This window comes from Melospiza melodia, chromosome 5 (assembly GCF_035770615.1).
Source record: "Melospiza melodia melodia isolate bMelMel2 chromosome 5, bMelMel2.pri, whole genome shotgun sequence".
NCBI lineage: Eukaryota > Metazoa > Chordata > Aves > Passeriformes > Passerellidae > Melospiza > Melospiza melodia.
Genome location: NC_086198.1, coordinates 78198512 through 78226499, shown reverse-complemented (window position 1 = coordinate 78226499; position 27988 = coordinate 78198512). Strand labels below are relative to the sequence as shown.

The following is a 27988-nucleotide window of genomic DNA, read 5'->3' as shown; positions in this document are numbered from 1 at the left end:
GTTCAGTGCCCAGCTGCAACCACCAGCAAGCCAAGGTATCTCTGGGGTGATACACCGCAGTTGCTGCCTTTGGCCCGGCAGCGAGGGTCAGACTGGCCCAGGCACAATCTAACTGGTAATATTGGGAGCTTTTTTTTTTTTCCAATACCTTCATTCTTTGCATCGTTTTCTATCTCTTATACCTCAGTTTTGTTTTATAACAGCACCATTTTTTCCTCCTTACAGAAGGTCTCATTTGGTGCTGCCTGGTCCAAAAGCAGGTGACAGCTTCCAGCCCAGGGACAAAGTGACTGAGATGGGGAAAGCAAAAACTCACTTATTTCCACATCCATTCAATTAGACAGTTTCTTTGCTTTTAATTTTCTTCCCCATATACCGTTATCTCAAGGACTCACAAACTGACTTCCAAATTAGCAGTTTCTTATTCCATCAAGGCTTTTTTTCACATGCAAAAAATAATTCTGGTAGAAGGGAACATTTTCCCTTTGGTCTGAACTCTGAGAATGCCAGTATAACATATTTCCTGCTGCTGTCCCTGCATCTTAGAAGCTTTCACCATATCCTTCTTTAGCACCATGGGCTCTAGATTTGGGATTGACCCTAGAAGCAGCAACAACTTAAGTTCTTAAGTTAATTTGGAATAAAACCTTGGTCCCAGAAAGATGTCATCAAACTGGCAAAGCTTCAGATAAAAGCAACTAAAGTAATCATGGGCTGCAGTTTGATTTATGAGGAAACACTAAAAGGCCTGAGTATGTCTAAGCTCAGCCAAATGATGACTAAGGTAAAATATGGTAATATCTACAAATATTTGAAGGGTCTAAATACCAGGGGAATGCACCAGTGTCAGAAGTTTATGGTCACACTTTTCTATGTATATGTGATGCTACATTTTGCCTCCGCTATTGTTGGGACTTTTCTAACAGCTTTTCTTAAAGCTTTAAAACCTAGAGCTCTTCCCAAACCTGAAGGCAGAAAAAACGCACCAGTAAGAAATCCTGGGCTGATTAATCTTTCTTCTCAGCTACTGGAATTTTAATTTGCCTTAACTGAAGCGTTACCTTTTTCTCATTAGTGAAACAAAAGAAGGGAAATTGAAAACTATGAGCAGGGAATATGAAAGATATTAATCTTGAGCTATGAGAGAATATGGGTGAAGCTATGCTTTACAAGGCCAAGAACATAATTTCCTTTTTATTTTTTCAGTAATAGATCAGCTTAAAATATCCAGCTATGTTAATAATGCATCACTGGGCTATTAAAGGAAGGAATGGCCAAACTTACTAGGAAAAGCAACACTCATTCCTTTTTTTTTTTTTTTACTAGAGTTGGCCTTGTTTACATAGGAAGTCTGGGTGTTTTACAGTGTGCTAGTAAGTGATTCCTAATTCCCTTTGTGACAGTTTGGCCATATTCAGGCAGCTTAACTCAATCTCCTTCTCTGCTCTGCATCAACAGCAAGGCTGGGCACGTTGCAGACACTGGGGAGAGAAGAGAAGGTCCTGTTCTGCCCACACTCTCAACTCACTGCATGTCAGTGAGGTCATTTTGGAAGCTACATAATGATGTTAATTTAACATGGTGCTACCTGAAAACCTTGCTAAAAGATAAGGTAAGCAATTTAAAGATGATTCTTCACTATGATGACTGCTATAGTCAGAGAACCAGAATATCAGCTTTTGTGATATAGTTAAGTGTGATATTGCTACAATAAGAAAGGACTATGGCATCATGTTGTTTTGATAACATTGTATTAATCTGAGGCTTTTATTAGGATACACAGAACTAAGCAAGGGCTGAGCTAAACCTCTGCACTGCATTGCAACCACTAGAACAGAAAATCCTCATCCTCTGTGAAACACAAACATGAAAATGAGCAGTACAGACATGACCTCATTTTTCACTCTCTCAGAACAAAAGTAATTAATTGCACATTCAAATACTTGCTCCACAGTGTTATCTCAGAAAGAAGTGGTGCTTTTCACTATCAATTAATGAGGCTTGTCTCTATTTCTGTGGTCTGCTAAAAAGCCAGTAATAATTCTAAATAGAGTTATAATTTTTATTTAGTTCAATGAGATTTCTTTTCCCCAAGAATAATTTAGCTCTCAATGAAATTCAGAGATGCTCAAAACCAATACATAGTGTCATGGTTTCACTGCAGCTGGCAACCCACACAGCCATTCACTCACTCCCCCACTACTGGGATCAAGGAAAGAATTGGAAGACTGAAAGCTGGAAAACTCCTGTGTTGAGATAAAGACAGTTTAATAGGGAAAGAAAAAGCCACACACACAAGCAAAGCAAAACAAGGAATTAATTCACTGCTTCCCATGGGCAGGCAGGTGCTCAGCCATCTCCAAGAGAGCAAGGCCCATCACACATAGCAGCTACTTAGGAAGACAAAAACTCCAAATGTTCCCCCTTCCCTCCACCCCCCACTTATACACTGAGCATGATGTCACATCATTTGGAATATCCCATTCGTCACTTTGGGTCACCTGTCCTGGCTGTGTCTCCTCCCAGTCTCCCATTCACCTCCAACTCCCCTGCCAGAGTGGAGGGGGGAGAGCAGAGAAGGCCTTGGCTCTGCTCAGCAATAACCAAAACATGTCTATGTTATCAACCCTGTGTTCAGCACAAATCCAAAACACAGCCTCATACCAGCCACTGTGAAGAAAGTGACCCCAGCCAACACCAACACTTAGGAATGTGGCATTAGTATGAATAAGTCACAGGAAGATAAAATTGCAGTTCACCTGCAGCCATCCTGCAGTACCTGGTGGCCAGGGGGGGCTTCACAGGCATCCCTGTTCTGTGTCAGTAATTGGATGGGAGTCCTCATGTGCAAACCTGCTGATGTAGGAAGCTCAGAGGATATCCTACTTCCTCATGAAGTAAAAAAAAATTGAGCCAATGAAAGAACTCAATGGATGGCAGCAGGTGAGGAGTTGAAGACCAGAAAAAACAAGGTCCTAAATCCTAGAGGAATTTAAAACCTCAGGTTTGTTTCTCTTTTGCTCTTTGTTTTGCTGTATCAATAGGAAATGACAGCTGAGCACCACACTGCCTTTGCTTCAGTCTGTGGTGACTCTTTCAGCCAGTCTCTCTGAGGCACTTCTGTGCACTCTGTTCTACAGAGTGAAATTTTAAGTAGCTGTCTCCTCCAATTCGTTTTTATTCAAAATCCTTGCAACACTTCCAACTTCTGATTCACATAATCCAGAAATAAAAGCTACAGGATCTTCTCCAGAGATTTCAGTATGAGAAATACTCAAAATAAACAGGGATTTATTGAGAAAGGCTTATTCAAGTGAGCATTCATGTAAATAACCAAGCCTCAGCTCTTCAAGTTGGAGCACAAGCTTTTCCTATAGTAAGACTCAGGACTGTAGAAGTATTTCAACACTTAGAAGATAATAGCTTCTTCCCTTCTCCAGTTTTTCTCTTCTTCACTGCCCTTCCACTCCCTTCTCTCATGCTTCCCAAGGTTAGCCCAAATAAAACTTTCAGATGGCCAATCAAAATTTGCTGGCATTTTTTTTCTATTGACTTTTGAATCCTCATTTTGCTTTCACAAGGTTTGCACTCTTCACCCCTCTTTCTGTTTCACTGCTGGGGCTCAGCAGGCTTTTCAGAGGTTTCTTCTAAGCCTGCTGCATGGCTAATTACAAAGCTGTAATTAGCCATGCCCCACATTCCCAAGGGAGTACTGAATGTTATGCTCATCTACAGCCTAATTAAGCTTCATGCTCAATAAATATTTGAAACTATTAAGTAATTATGTGATTGGGGAGGGAAAGTTAAGAAATGGCATGAATTGCACCTAATGAACTTTAAAAGGTATCAAAGGATCACTAGGGCAGCTCTGCTGATCAGAGGATAAGGCACCTGCAGTTACCCCAGGTAAGGGCAATTATTGGTAACAAATAGAGCCCTTGTGCAGCCAAGCCTTGCAGGAGCTGCAGATCCCCCTCCAAGCAGCAACGTGGGTGCCCAGAGGGGTTCCCAGGGAAAGCAGTGAAATATGAGCAGTGAGGAAAGGAGTCTGAGACCCTTCCCCATGCCCATGTCACCCCAAGCACCTCTGCAAGGCTCCTGGATCTGGGGCTTTTTCTCATTCAGAATTTCAGGGTGCCATGAAGTCTCCTAGAGAAGCTGCATTCCCCTCTACACTACCACTGCAGGGTGCTGCCATTCTAACCTCCTGGGAAGCATCACAAGGCACACACAAAATCTTCTGTGGGAGCACTGGACAGCCAGGATTTTGCCCAGCTGAATCATCCATAAAGGTACAAAAATCTGGGACAATGTATTTTTCTCAGGTATGTGAACATATTATCTAAATAGCATACACACAGAGTATCTCTGATGATAATCTATGCCACCATCCTGTCATTCAAATGAGCTTTTTCATTGACATTGACATAAGGCATTGCCTCCAGCTGATTGCTGCTAAAAATTCTGTATAATTAAGAAAATAAATCATAAATTAAAAAAAAAGCAACTTAGCATCCATAATAAATTATGAAAATATAAAGAAGACAATGAGTTTCAAAAATTTCATTTGTTTTAGGCAAAAAATACCTTATTCTTAAAGCAGATTTTGCAGCTTCCCTTAGTTTGGACTTAAGCGCACCTGTGATATAAATGTTCTATATCTAATCTCTGTTCACTCCTACAGTGTTTCCACTCACACAGAAATTACTTTTCACATCATATCCCATCAATTCTAATGTGTACTTTCATTTTATAATGGCTTCTTTTGTAAAAGGCTTTTAAATCTGATATAAACATGCATCACTGATCACAACACAAGCACATGCCTAGAATGAGAACCACCACCCATGTATTTTTCAAGTTTAACAGTGTGAAATAGTTCTGCTGAAGTCAGTGACCGACACTTTTCCACCCCAGGTTATGAGCTTTATTGTGAAGTCAGCCTGTAACCTCAAACCCAGCCCCAAACTGCAAACTGAAAAACACACAGCAGTCCAGTCTTGCTCTCATTTTCCCCATCTGAGCTCCAGAGGAGGTGGAACACACAATGCTGCTTGCATGAATGACATCCAGGAGCTTGGGCTCTTAAAAATTCAGCCTCAGTTACTGGAAACAAGTCCTAAAATTGTTGAAGCCCAAATGGCTGGAACCCAGGGTTATTGTTGAATGAAAAGTAGTGGAAAAAATGTTATCCCTAAAGCAAATCCAGACAAGCAGTTCCAGGAGGATGTTTGATTTAAAATGAGTGCTCTGTTCAAGTAAGACCATACCCATGTTTAAATCACTCATTTCTGTTTACAGGAGAACAAGGTGGCAAATGAAAGTTTGCTACTTGACATTCCAGAGTTCTTTTTCCTTAGCAATTGTCTCAGTTAAACAAAGAAGGAACAGGCTCAAACAAAAAGTGTAATAATTTACTTTCTACTGCATTTGATAGGCATGAATGGATAATGCTTTCAAGCCTTGACATTCAAAAGGAACAGCTAAAAAAAAGCTAAGATACATTAAGATAAGGAAATCAAATGAAAACATGGTTTCCAAATGGTTTCCAACATGGTTTCCAAACATAACTATATTGGCTTTCAAAACTACCAGCCTGTGACCACAAAAGAAATCTTATACTCTGTGATAAAAGCTACTGCAGCAGGAAAAAAAAATAAATCCAAGCAGCTGGGCATGAGCTACCAATATGAATGTGCAATGTGTGCACTGAACCACACTGTGTGACTGAAGAACAGGCAAACAATATCCAATCTAAGAGAAAAGTATCAAATGCATGCTTTTAGGGGCACAAAGCTCAAAGTATAAAGGTATTCAAGTACTTAAAAGAGGTTGCAAAATATTTGAAAGTGTCTGTAAACTCAACTTCCTCTGAGAAGCATCAGGTAAGGAATGTGCAATGTGTACCATCCAAAGGGGATGTCTTAGTCCTGAGAACTCAGGACTTAAGTTGTCCAAAATGGGGAAGTTTGGTTCAGAACACATATATTTAACTGTTGCTTTAAAAAATAAAAAAAAAGGGATAAAAAGTTCAGAGATAGACCAAATTTGCTATATTTTTTCAAATGCTATTGCAGCAAACTCACCAAATAATCCTGTTGTGTAATTATACTATATCTTCACAGAATATACCAATCTAGGCAAATTAGAGACTTACAGAGGTCTTCAAAGCAAGGTCAACTTTAAGGACCATGAAGACTATAAAGACAAAACAGACCATGTTCCTCAAGGTCTTTTCCAGCTAAGTTCTGTATGCCTGCAGGGGTAAAGGTTCCACAGCTTCTGGGGCAACCTGTTCACTGCATTACTCTTCCAGTGAGGAACATTCCCCTTAAATCCAATTGTAATTTCCTTTCCTGCAGCTTATGACTGTTGCCTCTTGGCTTTCCAGTGCCACCCTCCGGGGTGGGTATGACCTGCCCTATAATCCCTTCAACTACAAAGGTGAGCTGCTGGTTCATCTTCAGCTTGTTCTCCATCAGCATCATCAGGTGCTTTTCCTCAGAGCTGCTCCCCCATCTTGTCCTGATGAATTGTGTTGCTTGGTCACAAGTGCAAGGATGTGCATTTATCTTCACTGAATTCCATGAAGTGTCTGTCAATCACTCCTGCAGCCTGGCCAGCTCCCTCTGAACAGAGGCTCTGCTCACCTGAGCATCAGCTGCAGTTCATGTCATCTGCAGACATGGGGAGGGTGCAATTCCTCTTCTCCACCCAGGATGGATAATGCACCCGTGTTACTGCTTGGTTGTTCACATAACTTGCACTGTTGTGTGAATGAACTTGTTCTTCACCCTTTGCTGTTAGAATAGCTCATGGGAATGCTGCTCTGCTCATCTAACATTACAATAAACAGCACTGTGGTAGAGAGAAACTCCAAAAAAAAATTCCTTGGCCAAATCCTTATCTACTGTAAACTCCTTGCATTTCTAATCAGCTTATACAAAAGTGAGATCCAGGCTATTTATTCAAAAACCAAAGTGCCAGAAAGGTATTTAAAAATCAGCTGGCTACTCATTATAACCAGTTCTTGGTGCTGCATGTATTAGTTCACTGTTGGCAAAAACGTCTCCTTGGAAGAGCACAAGGAGCTGGGTACTTCTGTCTCACTGCTGAGTTAAGACAAGCAAACAAAAACATGCTGAGTGTTTCTATGCTTAGTTACACGTACTTTTGAGGAAAGAATGACTATTATTTGAATGCATTTATTACCAGTTGAGCCATCCTAATCTCTAGATACCTCTTGGGCTTAGAAAAATATGCATTTTTACAGGAAAATATTTTTTATAATCCTTAAAATAAATTTCTTGCACAACAGTGTAATCTAAAAAGTACTCACAATGGGAGTGAAGTTAGGAAAACACTACCACCCATTAAATCCCCACCCTCCTGTGGTCCTGGAGCATTAGCCAAGGTTTCGTTGTAGCCTCCCTTAATTTGACCCCAGGAGCTAATATCATTGACTTGAGTTCACTTCTCCTGGTAGGAACACTCAGTGTAGGAGACTTTGCTTGGAAGAGTGACTCATAGACAAACAATAATGCTCCTTCCATGACACCTATGATGGATCATTCAAAGTTCACAACTAACTGTTTCACAAAGAGGAGGCTGCTTCAAGACAAATTGTGAGATGGCTCTTATATAAATTTACCTCATGCAAACTTAGTTGACCTTATTGCTCCAAACTGGACCAAGAAGCCAGAAACATCATGAGTGAGAGAGATATTTTGTTGATACCAGGCACAGTAAGCCTGTTTTCAGCTGACGTGAAGCACAGCAGCTCCAGGTCTCCTTTCACAGACACCACCTGTACCCTTGGCCACAGCCATCACGCCCAGGAACTTGCTCTGCTTTGCAGCAGCAACAGCAAGGTGAGGCTTCAGCCCACACAAATAATCAGAATAAAACTGGTGTATTAGAACATGGATTTTTTTTTTCTTAGGAGATTTTCCTAGATATATCACTCTACAGCTTGGATAATACATGGACCTAGCACTGCTACCATTTCTGTAGGTGAAATCCAGCCCTTTCACAAGTGACATTGCATGTGCAGGATGAAAACAGAACAACAGCTGGAAACCAATTCAGATTTGAAACAGCACTTGCCTCTTAGAGACCCCAAGCATTGAATCATACCATCTAGGAAGTGTGAAATGGACCTCAAGAAAGGTTGAAATATAACCTTAGTACATGCTTTCAGTATTCCCAGTGCTGTCCTCAAAAACTTGGAGATACCAAGGTATCAAGGCATGTGAAGTGAGTCCTCCACTAACAGACAGCAGTCTGTATCCACATTTCTAAGCCTGGTCTGCTTCTGTGCAAACCTAAAAACCCACATAGTCCTGGGCTCCCTGAGTCCTGGGTCCTGCCCAAGCCTGAAATCTCCTGAGTGCACAAGTCAATAATTAAGTTACTATATTCTACTTTGGCCACAAAAGGGAAATAATGATAAGCTGCTTTTCTATGCAAAGCTACTTATTTCCAGGAATTCTGTAATACAAAGGAAAGGTTCAGGAATGAGGGGAAGAGGCTGACAGGGAAGGCAATGGTTTGTGCCTGTCACTCAACTCTACACATGGTTTGAATGTGTAGATGAGCAACTGCCTCTGCTTTCACAGTAGTTACAGTGCTATTCAAACTCTGCTAATTTAATTGTTTAACAAACTACCAATCCCTATTAAATGTAAGACAGTCTACAAAGGAGTCCTTCCTGCAGACACATGTGTTTAGCATAGTGCAGCAATCAGCAGGATTGGTCTGGTCCCCTCACTGCTTTTCTGGTGCAGGTTTGAAGCAGATCTTGTTTATTGTTCTTTTTTGCAAACCTCTGTGAGATCTTTGAAGTGGTTGGGCTCCTTGAGCCAACAGGCCCTGTGCTGCACCTGGTGTGAGGCAGACTGAACAGCTCCAAAGTTAAACAAACAGCAATCCCAGCTGAGGATGGTGTATGAGTTACAGATAATGGCAGCCAGGGCAGGCATGGTCCATCCAAAGCAAACTCTGTGTTGTCTTAACAAAGCAATTTAGAGGTGCATTTGCTATTCAGACTGGTCTGCTGTGTTTAAACAGAGACTCTGCTCTTTAACACACACATACACATGTGTGTGTAAATATGTACATATGAAAGAATCCTTTACAGGATGTGTCCAGAGGAGCATCCCTGCAACTCCCTGCTCCTTTTTCCAGACTCATCATGCTTTTTAGTATTGCTATCACGCCTTGCCATAAACCAGACTTAAAAAAGCTCATAACTGAGGCTTTTTTTTCCTTACAATCAAATCAACACTGATTGACTCAAGGAAATCAAGTGACAAGCACATTCAAGTATTCAAGAGCATAATACCAATTTCAAAACATAGTACATGTATGCAAGTCTGGTAAATTATTGTTTTTAAAAACTGATTTTAATCAGAGGAACTTTCTGCTCCTTCAAAGTTTTTCTTCTTTTCTTGTTTGAAAAGTAATTTTTTCTTTCTTCTTTTCTTGTCATATTACCAAGTTCAAAATACAGTAAATTTATTAAAATATAAATATTTCTAAAAGTCCAGTACTGTTATCACATCTTTTTTGTTGAGCTACCTCTTCTTCTTAATAGTAGCTCACAGAAAGATAGGTTACTTAAGGTGAGTTTTTACTCAGTCCTGTCATTGATCAGTCAAAAAAATCAACTTTGGGAATTTTGCCTGAACATCAATTTCAGAATTTGATCTTTGGATACTCAGCTTTCTGTTATGATAAATTATATCTACATTTCTCCATCTTAAGCGAGATGTGGATGGTAGAGCAAAGCTGTAGTAGAGTGACCACAGATCACACAGCCAAAGGAGAGGCTGAATAAGACAACAGACTAAACAGAGGTCCATGTATTTTCAGGATGAATTGAGCCTTTTTGTAATATTTAGGTTATTCTATGAGGATGTTTTTTATATGAATTCAAACCAAAACAAACTCCACATTTTCCCACTCCCCACCTGAACTTCCAATACCCTGTAAAATCATCCAAAACTGATGGGTTTTATCAGTATCTCTGTAAAACCATTTAGTCAGACATTTGCCAGGTTTTAGGTAACTTTTTAGTTAAATTGCCTACATACTGCCTTTTTTGAGAGAAAAAAAATACAATACATGATGTCATTGTTCTCACTTATTCTTCTCTCTTCTTTGTCGCTGTTACTGAGGCACAGGGGTATGCAGGATAGTAAGAAAACAGAAGAAGTACTTGCAAAACTGTTGAGCAAACATTCCTACCTCCAGCCTGGTCCTGTCCACATCCTTGGGCAATTTCACACGAACTCGGTTTGTTACAATAAGAGTTTCATAGGGATAAATCTGTTAAAAAGACAAGAACATATGAACTCCAGCTGAATCCAATTCTGATGCATGGAAATGGTGGTATGAGGAACTTACTAAAAAATGGTACATACTTGCATCCTGATTTGACAAATATTTCACTGGGACAAAAATTAACAAAATGAAATAAAAGAAAGGAACCCATGTAACCTTGCTAGGAAGTGCTGAATCTGATTGTTCTTCCAGTGCTGGAAAAGCCCTTCTTACCTTGTATTCTGCAAAAGAATGAGAACAGGTTCAGAGTTTAGAATTTATAGCCGTTTTTTGATGTCACCACAACGAACATTTAGGTACATCACAAATGTGCTATGCTACTACATTTCTCCCTTCTCAGTAGCTGTTGGACAACTGCATGCATAGTAAGAACTTGACCCCCATGCCCTAAAAGCCTATAACACTGTCTATTACCAAAGCAATTGTCCTGGAAATCAAAGGCTTATTACAGAAAATCCATCTCCCGATGCCATTGGGTTACACGGTGAGTATGTCTGGCAAAATTGGGGATCTCTTTTTATAGGAGGCTTATGTGCAGAGTTAAGTCAGTCTGTCATCCAAAACTCCTGCCCTTATTGTTCTTTACTGAAAATAGTTAAAATATATGGATTATTAAAAGCATGTCAGTTTGGAAACATAGATGAAAACCACTGAGATAATACGATATTACAAGATGCTGACACCCTGCACTTGGGCCGACTGCGCTGGGAATAACAACAGGGAAGAAAAGATGATTTGAGGATGTGGTAACAATAACTCCTGCATCTACACTAGCACAAGGGAATTGTAGTTAGGTCAGTGTATGACTATATATGATATAACCACACAGTGTTATCTGTTCACAATGGTGATTAAACACAACCAGGAGAGCCAAAAAGTTTTCACAGACCTCTTTATGGTCTGAAATAAAATCAGAGATTGAGTCTACTTTTCAAAATCTTTACTTTAACCTATTCAAACATTGTGACAAAGATTTTTATTAACACAGAGTCATGAAGTGAAGCATTAGAATAAGATTTTTATAATGAGTTAAAGTGTCTTGGAAATAATATTTTTCAGCTCCTTTGAAAATTCCAACCCAACTTCCATATTACTTAAAACTGTAAAAAAAAGAAAATACTGCAAATAAATTCTGCATTTTGAAGTCTGCACTTTTTAACCACACTGTAGCACAACCAAGAAGCACAATGGACTTTTTCTAACTAGACTTGAAGGAAAGATTATCTTAAATTTCCTCCTGTCTTTGATATGAGACTAACACCACAAAGCTGTTGCCACATATCAAGGATCCTGCTGTTGACTCAGCCTGGTTGCACCACCCTATGATGCAAGACTTCTGTCAAGCCTTTAGGTTGGGGTAAGTAAAAAATAATATTCTGCGATAAATATGACACTGAGCTATGCCTCTGGCTAGTTATTATTATGTGAACTACATGAAGAGCTCAGAAGAATAACCTTTATGGCAATATGTTAATTAAAATCCTCAAAGGGTGAAAACACAAGGGGAAATGATATTGCAAAAAAATGTACCTTTCATCCCCCAGCTTGCATCCTGGTCCGTTTCATATTGGCCCATAGTTTCAGGCTGACAGAGAAAGAAAGAAGCAATGTAACAGCAAAATACACAAAAATCCCACTCTGAATATTGTTGAGAGAAAAAAGAAACACACAGAACCCAAATACAGATCCTTGTGTGAGAGAAAGAGAAATAAGTCTCAATCAAATTTGACCTAATTGCTCAAGTAAGCAAGGTAACACTGAAACTGTCACATGCTGATGTGTTACTGCCATCATCACAAATCTCTTCTGCTGCACTGCAACTTTTCTCCTTCTGCTTCACACTGCTGATGCCACTGACCAGGGAGAACTCTACATGTACCATATTTGTGCTTTGTTTGAACCACTGTCTTCTTCCTTTGCTGACAAATGCTATGACGAAAAACAGTAGAGGAAATCAGAAAAGCACTATTATATGACATTTTTATTCCCAAATCTCATTTTTGCCTGCTAGGGTATCAATGGTGCGCACAGCTATGCCCACAATAACCCGCAAGGCTCCTTGCTTGCTTTTGGGGTTTTATTTAAGCAGCACTAGCATGGCTGATTAAAAATAACAAACCACAAAAGCTGGTATGAATGAACCTACAATCCAAACAGAGGACATCCATTCTGAGAGGAATTTTGGCCTCAAGGATTTGACCACGAGCAACCTTTTCAACTCTCACACAGGTTTGGGGCTCTTTCTAAGGGACAGACGCTGCCATCTGCTGCTTTCCCAGCGCACTGCAAGGCACCCGGAGCGCTCTGGGCTCGGGAAGCCTCGGGAGGGCTTTGGTGCCTCACCAGCGCAGCGGCTGGGCACAAGTCAGCGCCTTGCTCACTTCGGGTTACTGGCAACACCTATTCTGAACGGTCAGAAAAACCTCTTGACTCATAGGTGGGATTCGTTTTTTATGGGCCCTTTTAAATTTCTAAATGTTATCTGACAAAATTTCAGTGTCATTCCTTTCTTCAGAGAAGAATTCAAGAAACCAGGTATTGAAGCAACACAGACATAATTAGTCCTGTAATATTAACTCAAAGGGATGGACATTTCAGCAGCTACTGAAAAATCCATTTAGCCACTCCTTGATAATTTCTTTCTTATAGCTCCTTCCAAATGACTCTCACTTTGACTCTTGTCACTGGGGAAGTTCAATCCTCCTCATATGATTTTGCAGGTTTCACATCCTCCTTTGGAGTAAGAAAGGAATTTGATCGAGGTCCTCTCCATGCAATTTGGACACAAATCAATTCTTGAAAAGGTAGGTGCACAGGCATCTATGTATTGATCACTACTATAAACCGTAGTGGTTTTTCACCTAATAGTATAAGCCGTGAACTGAGAATCCATAATGCTAGATGCCAGACAGGCCACATTGTCAAAACTTACTTTTTAATAAAAATTAATAAAAGTTGCAAAGAAGGATTAAAAAATAATTTGGAGTCCGTTCTGATCATAATTTGGTTAGACAACTTTCTTTCTAGATTGCTCCTTGTCATTCAATCTTCGTTGATCCCTCCCTGCCTTAAAATGACAATGGCTGTGTGTGAATACACACACCCCACAGAGACACACATTTACACTAGAAAAAACAGAACAGATATTTCAAGGAATGCAATGGATGTGGGGTGTTCCACCTTTGCTCTAAAATCATTACTTGCCTAATTATAGGCCTGTCTCTATCATTAATTCAAGCTATCCTATGACTAGTATGTGCAGCCTGTGCAGATTTTAGATCTTCGTTTGTTTTGGGAGGAGAATCAAGATTCCCAGTGCTCATGATGCACACAATTAAAAGGAGAAGCCTCAGTCAGTCTCACTCTTGCAGAGAGACAAACTGCAACCCACTTAGGGAATAAATCTGTCAGACAGGGCTGGCAGCCAAAACACCTTTGAAGTGTTATTACTGTGTAGATTTTCAACTAGTTACTGAGCTGTCTGTTTATGAGACCTTATTCCCTGGAGAATGGATTTAGATGTGTACCTACCTGATGTAAGCCATTCTTTCCATAGCCAGGTAGAGAAGCAGACTTAGAATATGGAAATCCTGTAAAAGACATAATATACAGCTAGATCTTTCACAGCCTACTAAAACAGGGAATCCGAGAAAACATCCAGAAACAGCAATTACAAGATCAATGCAAATATTCTATCAATGAGATGAGATATAACTGACCTATGCTCATCTTTTCTCCATATTTCATGCACATGAACATGTGTAGCAATATCTAGAAAGAGCAGCATGCCAGGGGCACAATGTGGAGGGAGTTGTGGGGTGAAATCTCTGCCTTCCAGATTGGTGTTAAATCAGAACTTGAAATTGGGAATAAAGGGACTTAGATCATCACTTCTGAATGTGCTATATGAGTTCTGGGTTATGGTTTTGTTTCTTAAAAAAAGATGGGTTGATACCCTACCACTCGAAAAAATAAAAACTTTTTTTTTTCCCCTGTAAAACATCTCTTGGAAAAATGCAGAAATGAAGATACAGCAGTGGATAAAGTAAATCAGACAGAGTATATACACCCAAATGAAAGAAAGTTTTAAGATGGAGAAAACTGGCAAAGTGGTGTTACCATGAATAAATGATGTGATACAGTGATGAAACTGAGTGTGGTCATCATGAGACAACTGAAATGCCTTAATTTTAGTATTATGACTCTAATAAGAAAGTTTAAAAGTTAAACAATAGAAGAACAAACACACGTGTAATAAACATTCCTGACTCCAGTATAGGACATTATGTAAAACTGGTGCAAAGAGTTACAGAAGTCAGATGGCTCAAAGAACTGAATATACAATACTTCTTTCTGTCAAAATTGTTAGCAGTCTCTGTCCAAAGAGGAATGCAGGAAGGGAATCAAGACCCCACTGGATTAATAAATACCCTAAGGAGATTATTAGGAATAAGCATGCAGAAAGAAAAAGCAAAAGATGGATCAGCATAGAGCTCAAAATGTGCTGAGATAAACTGAAAACTGCCAGAAGTCAAGCTGAGTTAAACACTGAAAATGATATTAAAACAAATAGCAAAAGTTTCTCCAGCTATCCAAATAAAAAGAGAGCAAGGCAAGAAAAAATGGGATCAGCGGGAGTTGCACTGTGTCAGTGCTCAGAACCCAGCAAAGGTGAAAGACAGCCCAGGTAGGGCTTGAGCACTGAAGGATCATTTCATCCAGGGAACACAAAGGGCAGCAATGAGCAAGGACGAAAAGCTAAAGGAGTAAGGGTAGGCCAGTGAATCACTGTCATGATGGGAAAAAAAATTCAAAGCACTGAATGTACTTAAACAGGGAGCAACAGGCTCACATTGCATTGCAAACCAAATGCCTCCTACCATTAGAGAAGGGCAACTACAGTTCTTATACTTGAGAGAGGAAAAAAAAAAACAAAACAAAAACCTTATAATTGCCTGTTATGTGAACGGTAGTGCCAGCAGAGAGCAAAGAGTAAAATAATACCTGTGCAACAGAATGCCTGTATCTGCAACAAAGCTGCCATCTCTGCTCCTGCCTGGAAAAAGCTGCTATGTTGGACATCAGTGTGCAGATCAATCTTTTGGCTACAGAGAAGATGGGCGAGTGAGGTTTGTTCTGTCGCTAAATAACCCTCGGTCACCGAGGAGCATTGCCTCAAGGTAAAGAGGAGTTGGCAGCAGAGCCAGGCGGGCGCGGAGCTGGCCTGGAGCTGGCCCGGAGCTGTCAAGCTGAGCCGGAGCTGGCCCGGAGCTGCCGGGCTGAGCCGGAGCTGGTTCGGAGCTGGCCGGGAGCTGCCGGGCTGAGCCGGAGCTGGTTCGGAGCTGCCGGGCTGAGCCGGAGCTGCCCCCAGCCGGCCTGGAGCTGCCGGGCTGAGCCGGAGCTGGTTCGGAGCCGCCCCGCAGCCGGCCTGGAGCTGGCGGGCGGAGCCGGAGCTGGCTCGAAGCTGCCGGGCTGAGCCGGAGCTGGTTCGGAGCCGCCCCGCAGCCGGCCTGGAGCTGGCGGGCGAAGCCGGAGCTGGTTCGGAGCTGCCCGGAGCTGCCCCGCAGCCGGCCTGGAGCTGGCGGGCTGAGCAGGAGCTGCCCCGGAGCCGCCCCGCAGCCGGCCTGGATCTGGCGGGCGGAGCCGCAGCCGCAGCGCCGGCGACACCGCGCGGGCGCCCGGAGCAGCGGAGCGCAGAGCGGAGCCCGAACGGCCCAAGCACAGCACTGAGAGCCGCTGATCCGGCTCCGCTCCTCTGTGGTTGGACACGGTTTGAACAGGTACCCTCTGCAGGGGTACGGCTCCTGCTTCGTCCAGGCTGAGGCTGCCTCTCAGCACATCATGAACACATCAACAGCAAGGGTTACATGCCTTCCTAGATGATGGCTGCTTCCTAAATACTCAACACTTAAAATCATGAATCATGGTAAATGATAAGCTATTAGACATCTACATTTACAGAAACAAGACCCATTTTCACAGGTGGATGTCAGGAGATGCAAGCTCCACTCCTGCCTGTTGATTGCACAAGCCTCACACTGATGTGCTGTTAGTTGTGTTCTTCTGGGCATTTAAGTAATGTAATGTGGAAAAATTTCTTCTAGAGCAAAACAACCCTACTCTGGTTTGCTCAGAGGCTGGACAGAAAAATGAAGAGCTTTTTGCTCAGTTTATCTGGAAACATCACTACCAATTCACAGCCTGCTAACTCCCTCCACTCTGTATGTAACCACTTGGCACCAAACCTATGCCTAACAAGTTTATTTTCTCTGATAGTCACTGACTATGCCACGGGACGGGGCTGAAAGCCAGAGTTCTCAAGCAGAAATGCAAGAGGTAGAGAAGCTACTCTTCTGTGGCCAATGGAGGGCATATGACAGACTATGAACATTCAGAACTAAACAGGGAAACACTGAATAGAAAAGGAATTAATTAGGATGTCCACAGGTATTAAAACAGTCAGGTAAGTGAATAAAAGCATAAGGAAAGGCATAAATTTCAGGAAGACAAAACTTCCTCTGTCATTTCTGTGTAGTTGCTAATTGGGTAATGGAGTCAACTTTCATGAGGGACAGAGAAATGCTGATAAAAAGCAATGGAGAATGAACTACAGAACCTATATTGGCACAAATGGGATATTCACCCTGACAGAGAGGTGTGAATTATCTATTGCATTTCTAGTTTTAATAGTTCCACATTCCCAAGATAATCAAAAATATTAAAGAAGTGCCAGTATAGCAGAGTGACAGATATAGCAACATTCTCAGAGGTAAAAATGAACACCATATGTTGTTCCTGTATAACAGTTCTTGGTGCGCTACATACTCCTCCCTGCTGAAAATTTGCACTTAAGGACTGGTCTCTCAAAACGTGTAGAAGAGCATCAGATCTACTCCATGAAGCTTCCAGACATACCCCATGTGTGTATGACAGTGAAAGGTTTCAAAGGTGCTCATTTGTGGGCTACGATTTACAGATGTTAATCAGATGTTAGATGGTCAGATTCAGTTTCCCCTGCACAGGGAATCCTGCAGTACACCTTTGTGATTTCCAGTGAGGATTAAGTTAACAAATTCCTTTAAGCTAGCCCAGTGAGACTGGTAATGATCTAAAATAAGTTTTCTTCTTTATCTTGTTACAGCCTTGTGACAGACTTTGTAGCATCTGTTATTCCTCTTCCTTGCATAGCTAAGCCATAATTTCCTTAATATAAGTTGATGGAGCCAACTATCACATTACCAAAATGCCCACAACACTGACATCCTAGCCCTGCTGCCAGACATGCCTTGCATTGGGTGCATTCTTTTGGAAAACTGCTTCCCCAGCTTGCTTACCCTGGATGACCTGCTACTGGGGTAAAGTGGAGAAGGCAAGGAGAGTAATGTCCCAGTTATTTCTTAGAATTCGCTAAACTTAATTTTTGTCATGTATGTAACTCTAAAGTAAAATTCAGGCCCAATAGTAATGATTCTGACTTGCTGAAATTTGTAATAAGAAATGTGAAGAACATGCTTTTGGTACTGACAGCTAGCATGGGAATAATTCAATTACAGAATTATTCCCTTTCCCACCTGGAATATTTCTTATAACTGAGAGTGATAACAAAAGTAAATAAATGGCTAAATTAATCTCTGGAGCAAGGAAATCTTGATAGAGAAGGAATGGCTCCATCAATATTCAAAATACATAGTTTGTGTCAGGGACTAATAATTAGCACAAATGAAAAATCTGCTTGATACACTACCATCCTGTCTACTGAAAATAGGTATCCTATAAAAAATGGGCACTTTTATGAGAAGTGGGTTTTTGTGGAATCTCTGCTCTCCAAAGAGACAACAGTTCTTTTACACAGCCAGTGCTGTGTCACTGATATATTTTATGAAAAACCCCTTTGCCAGGGTCTTTTATCCTGAGAAGCAGGGAAGCTTCAGCTTCTCCATGTTTTGCTACTTTGGAATGTGATTTGGAGAACTGTTTACTCAGCATGTGAATGGTTTTTACTTGATGACCAATGACAGCCAGCTGTGTCGAGGCTGTGAGCAGTCACAAGATTTTATTATTCATTCCTTTCTTTGCTAGCCTTCTGATGTCTCCTTTCTCTATCCTTAGTACCGTTTTAGTGTACCATTTTCTTTTAATATAATATATATAGTAAAATAACAAATCAGCCTTCTGAAACACGGAGTCAAGATTCACATCTCTTCCCTCGTCCTGGAAACCCTCAAACACCACCACAATGCTGCTCCTTTCACTAATAAGAAACTACAAATAGCTTCACCATCAAAGTCTGGAGGCAGTGAATGCTCACAAACCATGGCACAACAGACAGATGGGCGTAGTTATGGCAGAGATAGGCACAGAGGCTGCCAGGGAGCTGTGAGCTGGGCTGCAGCACAAACAGGGAGCTGGGTGCCTGGGTGCAGCACTAAGAGGGAGCTGTGAGCTGGGCTGCAGCACTAACAGGGAGCTGGGTGCATGGGTGCAGCACTAACAGGGAGCTGGGTGCCTGGGTGCAGCACAGACAGGGAGCTGGGTGCAGCACTAACAGGGAGCAGGGTGCCTGGGTGCAGCACAGCCACGGAGCTGGGTCCCTGGGTGCAGCACTAACAGGGAGCTGTGAGCTGGGCTGCAGCACTAACAGGAAGCAGGGTGCCTGGGTGCAGCACTAACAGGGAGCTGGGTCCCTGGGTGCAGCACTAACAGGGAGCTGGGTGCAGCACTAACAAGAAGCTGGGTCCCTGGGTGCAGCACTAACAGGGAGCTGGGTCCCTGGGTGCAGCACTAACAGGGAGCTCAGTCCCTGGGTGCAGCACTAACAGGGAGCTGGGTCCCTGGGTGCAGCAGAGCCACGGAGCTGGGTGCCTGGGTCCAGCACTAACAGGGTGCTTGGGTGCAGCACTAACAGGGAGCAGGGTGCCTGGGTGCAGCACTAACAGGGAGCTGGGTCCTGGGTGCAGCACTAACAGGGAGCTGGGTCCCTGGGTGCAGCACTAACAGGGAGCTGGGTCCCTGGGTGCAGCACTAACAGCGAGTTAGTGTCCCCGGGTGCAGCAGCCCCCTGGTGCCCCAGCACTCACGGCAGTACGGCGTGGCCGTGCCCTCCTGCGCCCGGTCGCTGCCAGCGGTGAGTGACAGCGAGCGCGTCTCCGAGTCCGGGGAGTTGGTTCTGGTCTCCAGATCCCCTTTCAGGATCAGCCAGCTGCTCTTGAGCTGCAGAGAGGAAAAGGCTGTTATAGGATACAGGATTTAACACCTGGAGGCAGTTCTCCATGCCTTGAGAGCTGCATGTCTGTTAATGCTCACTGACGCTCGTACCATCCTTTATCAAATTACAAAAGCTGACTACATGGTGAATTAGACATCACAGCTACCAGAAACTTTTAATTTTCAGCTGGGCTGAGGATAGTTTCTCTGTTCATGAAGCTGCCCACTGTGCCCCACTTTAGAAGATGCCCTATGTAATTTTATTATAATTAATCTGCTCTTGACATTTTTCTTCTAGGTTGATATGCACCCTATGTCTGCAGGATTAGCTGAATCACCAATGTAGATATTGAGACCCAGTGAAAATCCATAGTTTATTGCTCTTAATCTCAATATCCCTACTTCTCTTTACTGTAGAATGTACATTCTAAACTCTTTGGGTGAGAGATTAAGCTTTTCTATGTCTTTTTGGAAAGACCTAAAAGTAGTAATGATTATTTCAATTATTTAAAAGAATACCTTTACATATGAATGTGTTTTAAAAACCAGTTACTTCAAGAATGATCAATACTTCCTTTTGTTCTTTTTGATCATTACCTTCTTACTGTCCTGATCCAAGCTTCCATCCTCCCCTTCTGATCTTCTTGCTGCTGTAAGATTAAATTAATTTAAAAAATTTGAACAGAATGCATCTTATTTTTTGTCTTCTGTTTTGACTGTAGTTATGTTCCAAATATTTTTAAGAGGGGAGAAAAATCAATTTAAAAAAACAGAGTTTGACAGAAAATTTGATGTATAGAGCTATGGTTTCACATAATTAACTGAAATAATTTTGAAAGTATTACAGTAATCCTCATCCTTCATGTATACGGTGAATTTTGAGAATCTATTCCTGCTGGATTTTGAACTTGCATTTTCAGGACTAAACTACTTTTGGGGAATGATTGGTGGGAAAAAGAATTGTACATCATAACTTAGGGACAAATTTCTAAGGCCACCACTCACAGGGAAGCCACTTCCCCCTTCTCTGCTACAATGACCATGAAAGTACAAGTAGTCACACAGATATTTTGTAGTCAGCACACCTGGGTCTCCTGGGATCCCAAAGAGGGCAGACAACCATGGTAAAGAAAATTTTGAAAAAACTTGGCATTGCCTCTTTATAAAATATGCATGAGAGATTGTGTAAGACTCTAAAATTCAAAATTCTTGACCAACCAATTTTTATGACTGTATTTTCCTCTTCTGCCCATATTGCCCTGTTAAAGAATGTTTCCCAAAAAAAGTTGCTGATGTTTTACCATTGGGTTATTTCCTTGTAACTTTCCAACTTCCTGAGAAGAGAACTGAAAACCTCAAAGCTCCTCATTAGATAGTTCCCAACCCTTGAATGTGTTTGTCCTTGTCTTTTATTTCCCAGGGTATTGTTCCAGACACCAAGTTACACTTGAGAATCTTACACAAAGTTTTGTGCCAAATCTCACACAATTTCAGGTAAGTTCTTAAAATTTGAGCCCTACTTGCCTTTGTAGCCCTCTGGGTAGTCTGGGGAGAGTTTTAATGGTGCAAAACTGGAATAATGGAAGGACATAGCATAACTTTAAGCCCATGAGAAATGAATGTGAAAAGGGGGTTGTCTGCAGTGCCTGAGAAAAATGGCCCTGGTGCAATGCAATGTAGACAGAAAATGTAATTATTATTAAGAGAAAGAGTACAATAAAGTAAAAGTTAAGGCTCAGATGAGATTCTTAGAGACAGAGATGGAGAAGAGATTAAATTGCACCATTAGAAATGCTGGAAAACTCCCAGCAAGCTGGGAAAAACTCTGCCCTCTCCAGTTCTCCAGCCATCGTGTCTTCAGAGGATCTGCCCCGTGCCTAAACAACACAGGCAAAAGGCCACCACCAAAAGCATTTCAGTGTTACTTTGATGCAATTTCTGGTGCCTTTGCACAGCTCACATCCAGACCTTAACTGGTTTTGCTGAGGAGGTGGTAGATAAAAAATGACAAATTGCCATAAGGGAAATATCTGTAGGTTAGAGGTGAAAGTCTGGAACTGTAGAGGGTTTGGCTGCTTCCTCTCACTTCCATTTAGTATGGAAAAAAAAATAAAGAAGCTGGGTTACAAAATGTGAACAGCGTTATGAAAAAGGTTTTCACAGTTATCTCATAGCACTCTGACAAGGGTATTTCCCCATGATGGCAAGCTGCTTCTCTGAGGAATAAAATAGGAAAGAATATTCAAATATGACAGATGAATAAAGTCCCTACTCTGCAAGAAGGACCTAAACCTGGTTCACAGATATTTTAGGAGCACACCCTAAACTGCAAGTCAATAAGTTATTCCAGGTTATGTGAACAGATCTCGCTCTCATTAAATCAGAAATCCTTATAGAGGATCTGATGCATTTCTGTAAATTTTATTTTTGTTCCATGACATTGATGTTTTCAAAGGAAAAACACCCCATGCTTGATTCAAGATTTCTATTCAGAAATTTCAAGAAAGTTCCACAAGATCTTGACAGCATCTGCCTTCAAAGAGATGCAGAGGATTTACAGCCAAAGTCAGCGAGGGCCATGAAGGCCAGCCCCTCCCAAGTTCCTGAGAAGGCTTCGTGTAACACATTGCTGGCAGATAAATCCAAGTGCTCTGAATTTCATCAGTACTGAGCATTGGCTTCACCACTACAAGGGATACTCTGTTCTGAATCCCAACGTGATTTCCAAACTTTTTTAGTAACTTTGAATAATGTTCAAATATTTCTAAAACACAAATACACACACACACACAACCATGCAGGCTCCTACACTCTTCACTCTCCAGCCCCCGCTCTGAGCCTGATCTCTTGCATGTTCCATTCTTCCACCACCTTTTTCTCATTCTGAAGTTGGTTGTTTATAATAGAAACACAGAAGCTGTGGCTATAGCAAATCTGTTGGGTGCTGATGTAACTAAAATCCTTTAAACCAAACGTTTTGGAAGAGCTTCTTGCACTTCTTGTTTTAAAGAACATTTTTGTGCTTGTTTGTTCAAACTTGGTCTCTTCAACAAAGGAATGTTATCTGGCTCCTTTTCAGCATGAATTAGTTCAGTGTCCCATTAGCTTGAGGAACTGAATCATCAGCTGCTCATGTGTTCATGCTTTAGGCTGGGAGTCCTTCCAGAACAAAAAAAAAAATATTTTTAAATTTGATATTCATTAGTATTATTTTTATTGGAAGGAAAGTTTATTGATTTTTGTTGTTGTTTCGGAATATTATGGTTTTTGGGGATTTTTTAGTTAGAGTAAATTATGTTTTATCCTCTGGCAGGAAAAAAAATGTATTTCCAAACACAATCTTTCAGAATGTCTATAATCTAGAAAAGAAAGTTTAAAACATATATTCTTGTTAACCTATTGAGATTGCTGACTTGCTACTTTAATTCTCTGCTCACTTCAGTGATTACAAGGACAACTCCATACAGCAGTGCAAAACTGACATAATTCAGACTTTGACAGACAGCAAACTGATATAAAAATGCCCAGCCTGCAAATATAAAGCTGTTGCTTAGAATCCTCTTTAGAAACCAAAAGTATCTATAAAATTAAGTTGCCCAGACAGGATACAGGATTACAGAGTCCTAACATCAGCTTCTGTAAATGAGTGAAACTATGCTGACTTACACTGGATGATTGTTACTTTGCATTTGTTCATGATTTTTCCAAACACCATTATAATATTAAACTTTTTTGCTGTCTTTCTTTTTTTTGTTTTTGCTCAGCCTGAGAAGTTACATGTAATGATTTATATTGAGGACCAGCACAGAGAGGCAGGAGAGGGCAAACAGGGCATGGAACAGCAGTCAGGGTGTAGCACAACACTTTGTGTGGCACTTATTAGCAGCTCTGAATCATCACAACATATCAAAATACCAGTATCCCACTTCTGGAGAACTTACTGTATCCTTGGACATCATGTTGTGCTATTTTATGCTATTTAATTTTCAAATCACTTTTTCTCCTTTTCTATTTGAGGTTATAGGGGCATAATGAAATGCAAAGACTACAGCAAACAAATTTGGGAGTCAATACCAATTTTTTGCAAAGACACATAGATAAAACTGCAACAGAGAAAAGCAGACTGTACCATGCTGTTTGTAGATAGGAGGTTTCCTATAGATGTTATCTTTTACGCCAGTGTCTGAGGAAGAGGAAAGAGAAAGGAAAGAATGAAAGAGTAAGCAAGAAGTTCAGACCACACTGATGGCTTCCTCTCAGCAACAGTAACAATGCAAAAACTTCAGCAAAAACTATGCATTCATTCAGTGGTTTGCCATTGACTGGTTATTAAAAGAGGATGGAACTTTATCCATCGTATGCCGAAAACCTTTATACCTACCTGTGCAACATAATCCCCCTAAGTCCCTGAAAGTGCTCTAAGACAACTTGAGTGGCATCCATTGGGTGATATGTAGGTGGTTTCATCTGCACTACCAAAATATACTTCATAATCAGCAAAAAAGAAACTGGCACACTTGCCACTATTGAAAATTCATATAGGAGTACAGCAGACTACTACAACTGTCACACTTGGAAAAGGATTTTCTCCATTATTTATAAATAAAGTGTACATGTTCAGGTATGAATGTTTATACTGTAAATACAAATTATTCTTTTAGGAAATCCTATAATTTGTCTTTATTTTGACTTGGCCTTCCAGGAATTTTCTGGAAGCACTCAGAGCCACAGTCTAGGGTTCCCAAATCACAGACATCAGATTTACTCAGTACTGTGGCAGATAGAATTCCTAATTGTGGTCTGTTTACAGAAACATTAACCACAGAAGCTAAATGTGAATAAACAAAGGATTACAGTGAGGATGTAGATGTGTTTAGCAGTCAAACAGCTAAATGGTGTGGATGTAACTTTAATGTGCTTGTTGACTGAACTTGAAAACAGTAGAGTACGTATACAGAGACTGTCACAATGAACCCCCTGCAGTTCTCAAGTCTTCCAGCTTCTTTTAAAGTTTATGTTACTATTACTTAAATTCAGATAACAGACTGATAAGAAAAAGAAAAATCAACAACCAAAAAACAAAAACCCCTTCAGTCATTCCTCCTGCACACAAATTCAGTACATCTATGCAGTTATGGCACTATAAATCATAGGATCTTAGAATCATTAAGGCTGTAAAAGACATCTAAGATCATCTAGTTCAGCCACTAACCCAGTGCTGCTGTAACTTTGTACTGTTGGTAACATTTTTCATTCCGTTCCTTCTGTAAAGCAACTTTTTTTAACATATAGGTACACGAGCACACAGCTTTCTTTTATTTCTGAGAAGAAGTTTAACAACAGATATTCACTAGGTAGATATTTTCTCTTTCCGCACTTCAAAATTCACAAATCAATGCCAAAAAAAAAATTACATTCAGAAGAGAACAAACAGGTGCTAGAAATTGAAGATCAAAAGCTAAGCAGTTAATGCCTACCTGGAATATGGAAATGCCTAGGAGCCTGCTGATAGACAGAAGGTGAAGATTTGCTGTCAGAGTACATGGATAAGCTTGGAGTGCTCCGACCACTTTCACTGCCTCCAAGGGGAAGAGCAAAGAAAGCAGATAAAAGAAAAATGGAAAGCAAAGTAGAGTATTTCAAGCATAAAAGCTTGTTCAGAATGACTTGTTAATCCAACAGTTTCAAATATATGTTTTTGTAAAACCCATTCTTTTTCAACATATTATATTGGCTCAGACTCCTAACAACTCATCAAAAATTACTATCTGATAGATATCAGATTAAGATGCCCCACTTTGAAGTGAAAACTTCTCTTTTAATGATGCTTTAAAAAAGAAAATCAAAGGATAAGAACATCAGAATTTTTCCATGTGTTTTGCATAGCCTTAACTGAATAATCTATTGATCAAGTGTTTTAAATGTTAAATGCTATGGCTCGTAGCCTGCCCCTGAAACTAGTAATACATAATTCAGTAGTGTTTAAATCATCTCAAAGCAGGACCAGACAAAAATATAAACATTATGGTTAAGTCAAAAAATCCTGCATATATCAGTGACAAAAATAGATGTTGAAATTCGGCTTTCAATTGCAAACTTTTCCCACAGGTAACATGCCACAGCATTTTTATGCAAACAAGGTTGGATTATCAAGTCATGGATCTATAATGCCATAGTCACTTCACCAAATTCCAAGACACACGTAGGATTTTTCCTTATTCATTTTTCCACTTCTTTTTTCAAATGCTCATTATGTGTCATTCATCTCCTCCTGGTTTATTCCCCTGAAGCACACTCTATGGCATTATAGTGCTGCTTGGCAAACAAAAAAGTAAAGCTCTACTTTTTTGGGACTTGTAAAATCCTTTTAGTTTACAGCACTGTTAAGCAACTGGAAGCAAACATGACATTTATTCTTACATCAAATGACTGTTAATTTGCTGTTATTGTTTTAGTGTGGATGAAGCACAAATTTAATGGCTGGTAATGATGATGGCGTAGCAAGTTTCTCTGGGGTAAAGAAAGTGCAGCAGCTCAGGGCATGAGTTGTGCCTTCATGAAGGGGTTGTTTCATAACCACAGAGCTGCTGGGTTCCCAGAGCTGGCAAGGCCATGCCTGTGGATGGTCTCTGCTGACACACAGTGGGGGCATGGCCACCCCACTGCCGCCAAAGCCAGCCTTGCCATGCACCACTGAGGCCAAGGGGACAGTGCCACCCAGCTCAGTGGGAGCAGAGACAGGACAGACAAGGTCAGAACAGTGTGCTGTGTTATCTCATGACAATACACTGACTAATCCATCCTAATTTTTGCGTCTGTTGTGTTCAGAGTAGACCAAAAATTAAACCTCAAAAGCTGTTCAGCTCCGACCACTCAGCGATTTCTCGTTGGAAAAGTGTAATCTGGGATGTTGAGAGACTGAAATCCCAACTACAGCTGCTGATGGCCTATGGTCTCTCCAAGATGTTAAGAAAATTATGGAATTCCTAAGAATCTGGTGCATTACCATGAGTTTGAAGGCAAGTAGTCCTCAGACAAGAAACCAGACAGTTATTCAGTTTCTTGATTCCCACTTTGCCCTTGGAAAATAGTGGGGACAGGTTTTCACTCCACCTTTATGAATTACCCCTTTCTTTGCTGCTTGCTGCCCAGATTCCTGCCTATCCCTATTAAATAGAAGAACCCTGAATGTCACTGGTAGATACCTACTAAAATAAGGTCCATTACACCTCCAAAGTTCTTAAAATTTTTGTAATGCTCTTCACTCAGATTTGATATTGCTATTGGATTTTTCTAATTTAAACAGAAAATGAAAGTTATCAAGCAATTTCCACAGTGTATTAATTTCTCATTTACTTAAAAATTAGCATATTATTAAAATCTCTATTCAGATATGATTTGCATGAATAATCACTTCACTGAGCAGTGACCCAAGGTGCTGGTACTGTACACACACAGAAAGTAATTCTTCAGACAGGGTAGAGTGTCAGCAAGGAATCAGGAGGAAGCATTAATTAAGAGGAATAAGCTTGCAGGAACACAAGATATAAGTGCAAGTACCAGGGGACAGGGAATCTAAAAATGCCTCAGTGCAAGGATCATCTGTGTGGAGCAGTTTGCAAAGCCATTACCTCTAACTTGCTCAAAATGGAAGAATTAAGGATGAAATGATGGAAAAGGCTCTTCTTGGACTCCACTCACACAAACTGATGCACATTTGAACTTTCATTCTGCCACTGATTCAGATAGACATGTGAGTAGTTGTATTTCACATTTTGCATACCAAAGTAAGTGTTTAATAATAAAGCAAACTGAAGACCCATGTAGAAAGTTAATGAGTAGGAACTACAGTCAGTCACTTAAGCTAGGCTATAATTTAAATCTTTAAAATGATACTTTGCCAATAAACTATTTCTTTCAAGGTTTGCTTAGCATAGACTGAAGAAGAACTTCAAATAAATTCTCAGAGAAAAGACAACTACCAGAGAGAGCAATTTTTAAACTTCTGGGTTTGCCTTCTGCCATAAGCAGCCACAGGCTGTGATCTTCTCTACTGATCAGTGAAGAGCAAAAAACCAGAATCTTGAACTCTGCCCTGCATGTTGTTTAACTTGGAAAGAATCTGGGAAGGCTTACTTTGAACTTGAGTGTAAACCACAAAAACTTCCCTGTGTCTTCTGGTTGCTGACAGGGCAGGCTGTACTTTTAACCCTGTGTGTGTAGAGCCAACTGACCAGGGCTCAGACCGCGCTCCATTTTCAAGGAAAAGTAAAATATTGCTTGTATCTCCTACTTAATCAGCTTTTATCTTATCTGTGAGGATGGGAAATTTTATAGTAAGTTACAGCAAGAGCTGTCTAAGTTCAGGACTGAAGAACAAACAGATGCCACTGGTTGAATGAGGGAGCTGTCCAAGCCTACTCACAGAACAGGGCCCTTT

The 27988-nt window shown here is 40.8% G+C and overlaps 1 protein-coding gene across 15 annotated transcripts in view; it reads right to left on the bottom strand.

The window, feature by feature from the left end:
• Nucleotides 1-27988, bottom strand: part of ABLIM2 (actin binding LIM protein family member 2) — a 131023-nt gene that overhangs the window by 4211 nt on the left and 98824 nt on the right. For 6 of the 15 annotated variants that reach the window (XM_063157544.1, XM_063157550.1, XM_063157547.1 and 3 more), the window contains 8 exons: nt 25026-25127; nt 23678-23731; nt 20146-20198; nt 19422-19554; nt 13876-13934; nt 11875-11929; nt 10501-10565; nt 10249-10329 (listed from right to left, as the gene is read on the bottom strand). In XM_063157544.1, coding sequence (XP_063013614.1) covers nt 10249-10329; nt 10501-10565; nt 11875-11929; nt 13876-13934; nt 19422-19554; nt 20146-20198; nt 23678-23731; nt 25026-25127 — 602 coding nt within the window. The remainder of the gene's footprint in view (nt 1-10248; nt 10330-10500; nt 10566-11874; nt 11930-13875; nt 13935-19421; nt 19555-20145; nt 20199-23677; nt 23732-25025; nt 25128-27988) is intronic. The other 9 variants (XM_063157557.1, XM_063157558.1, XM_063157559.1 and 6 more) reach the window with 5 other exon arrangements.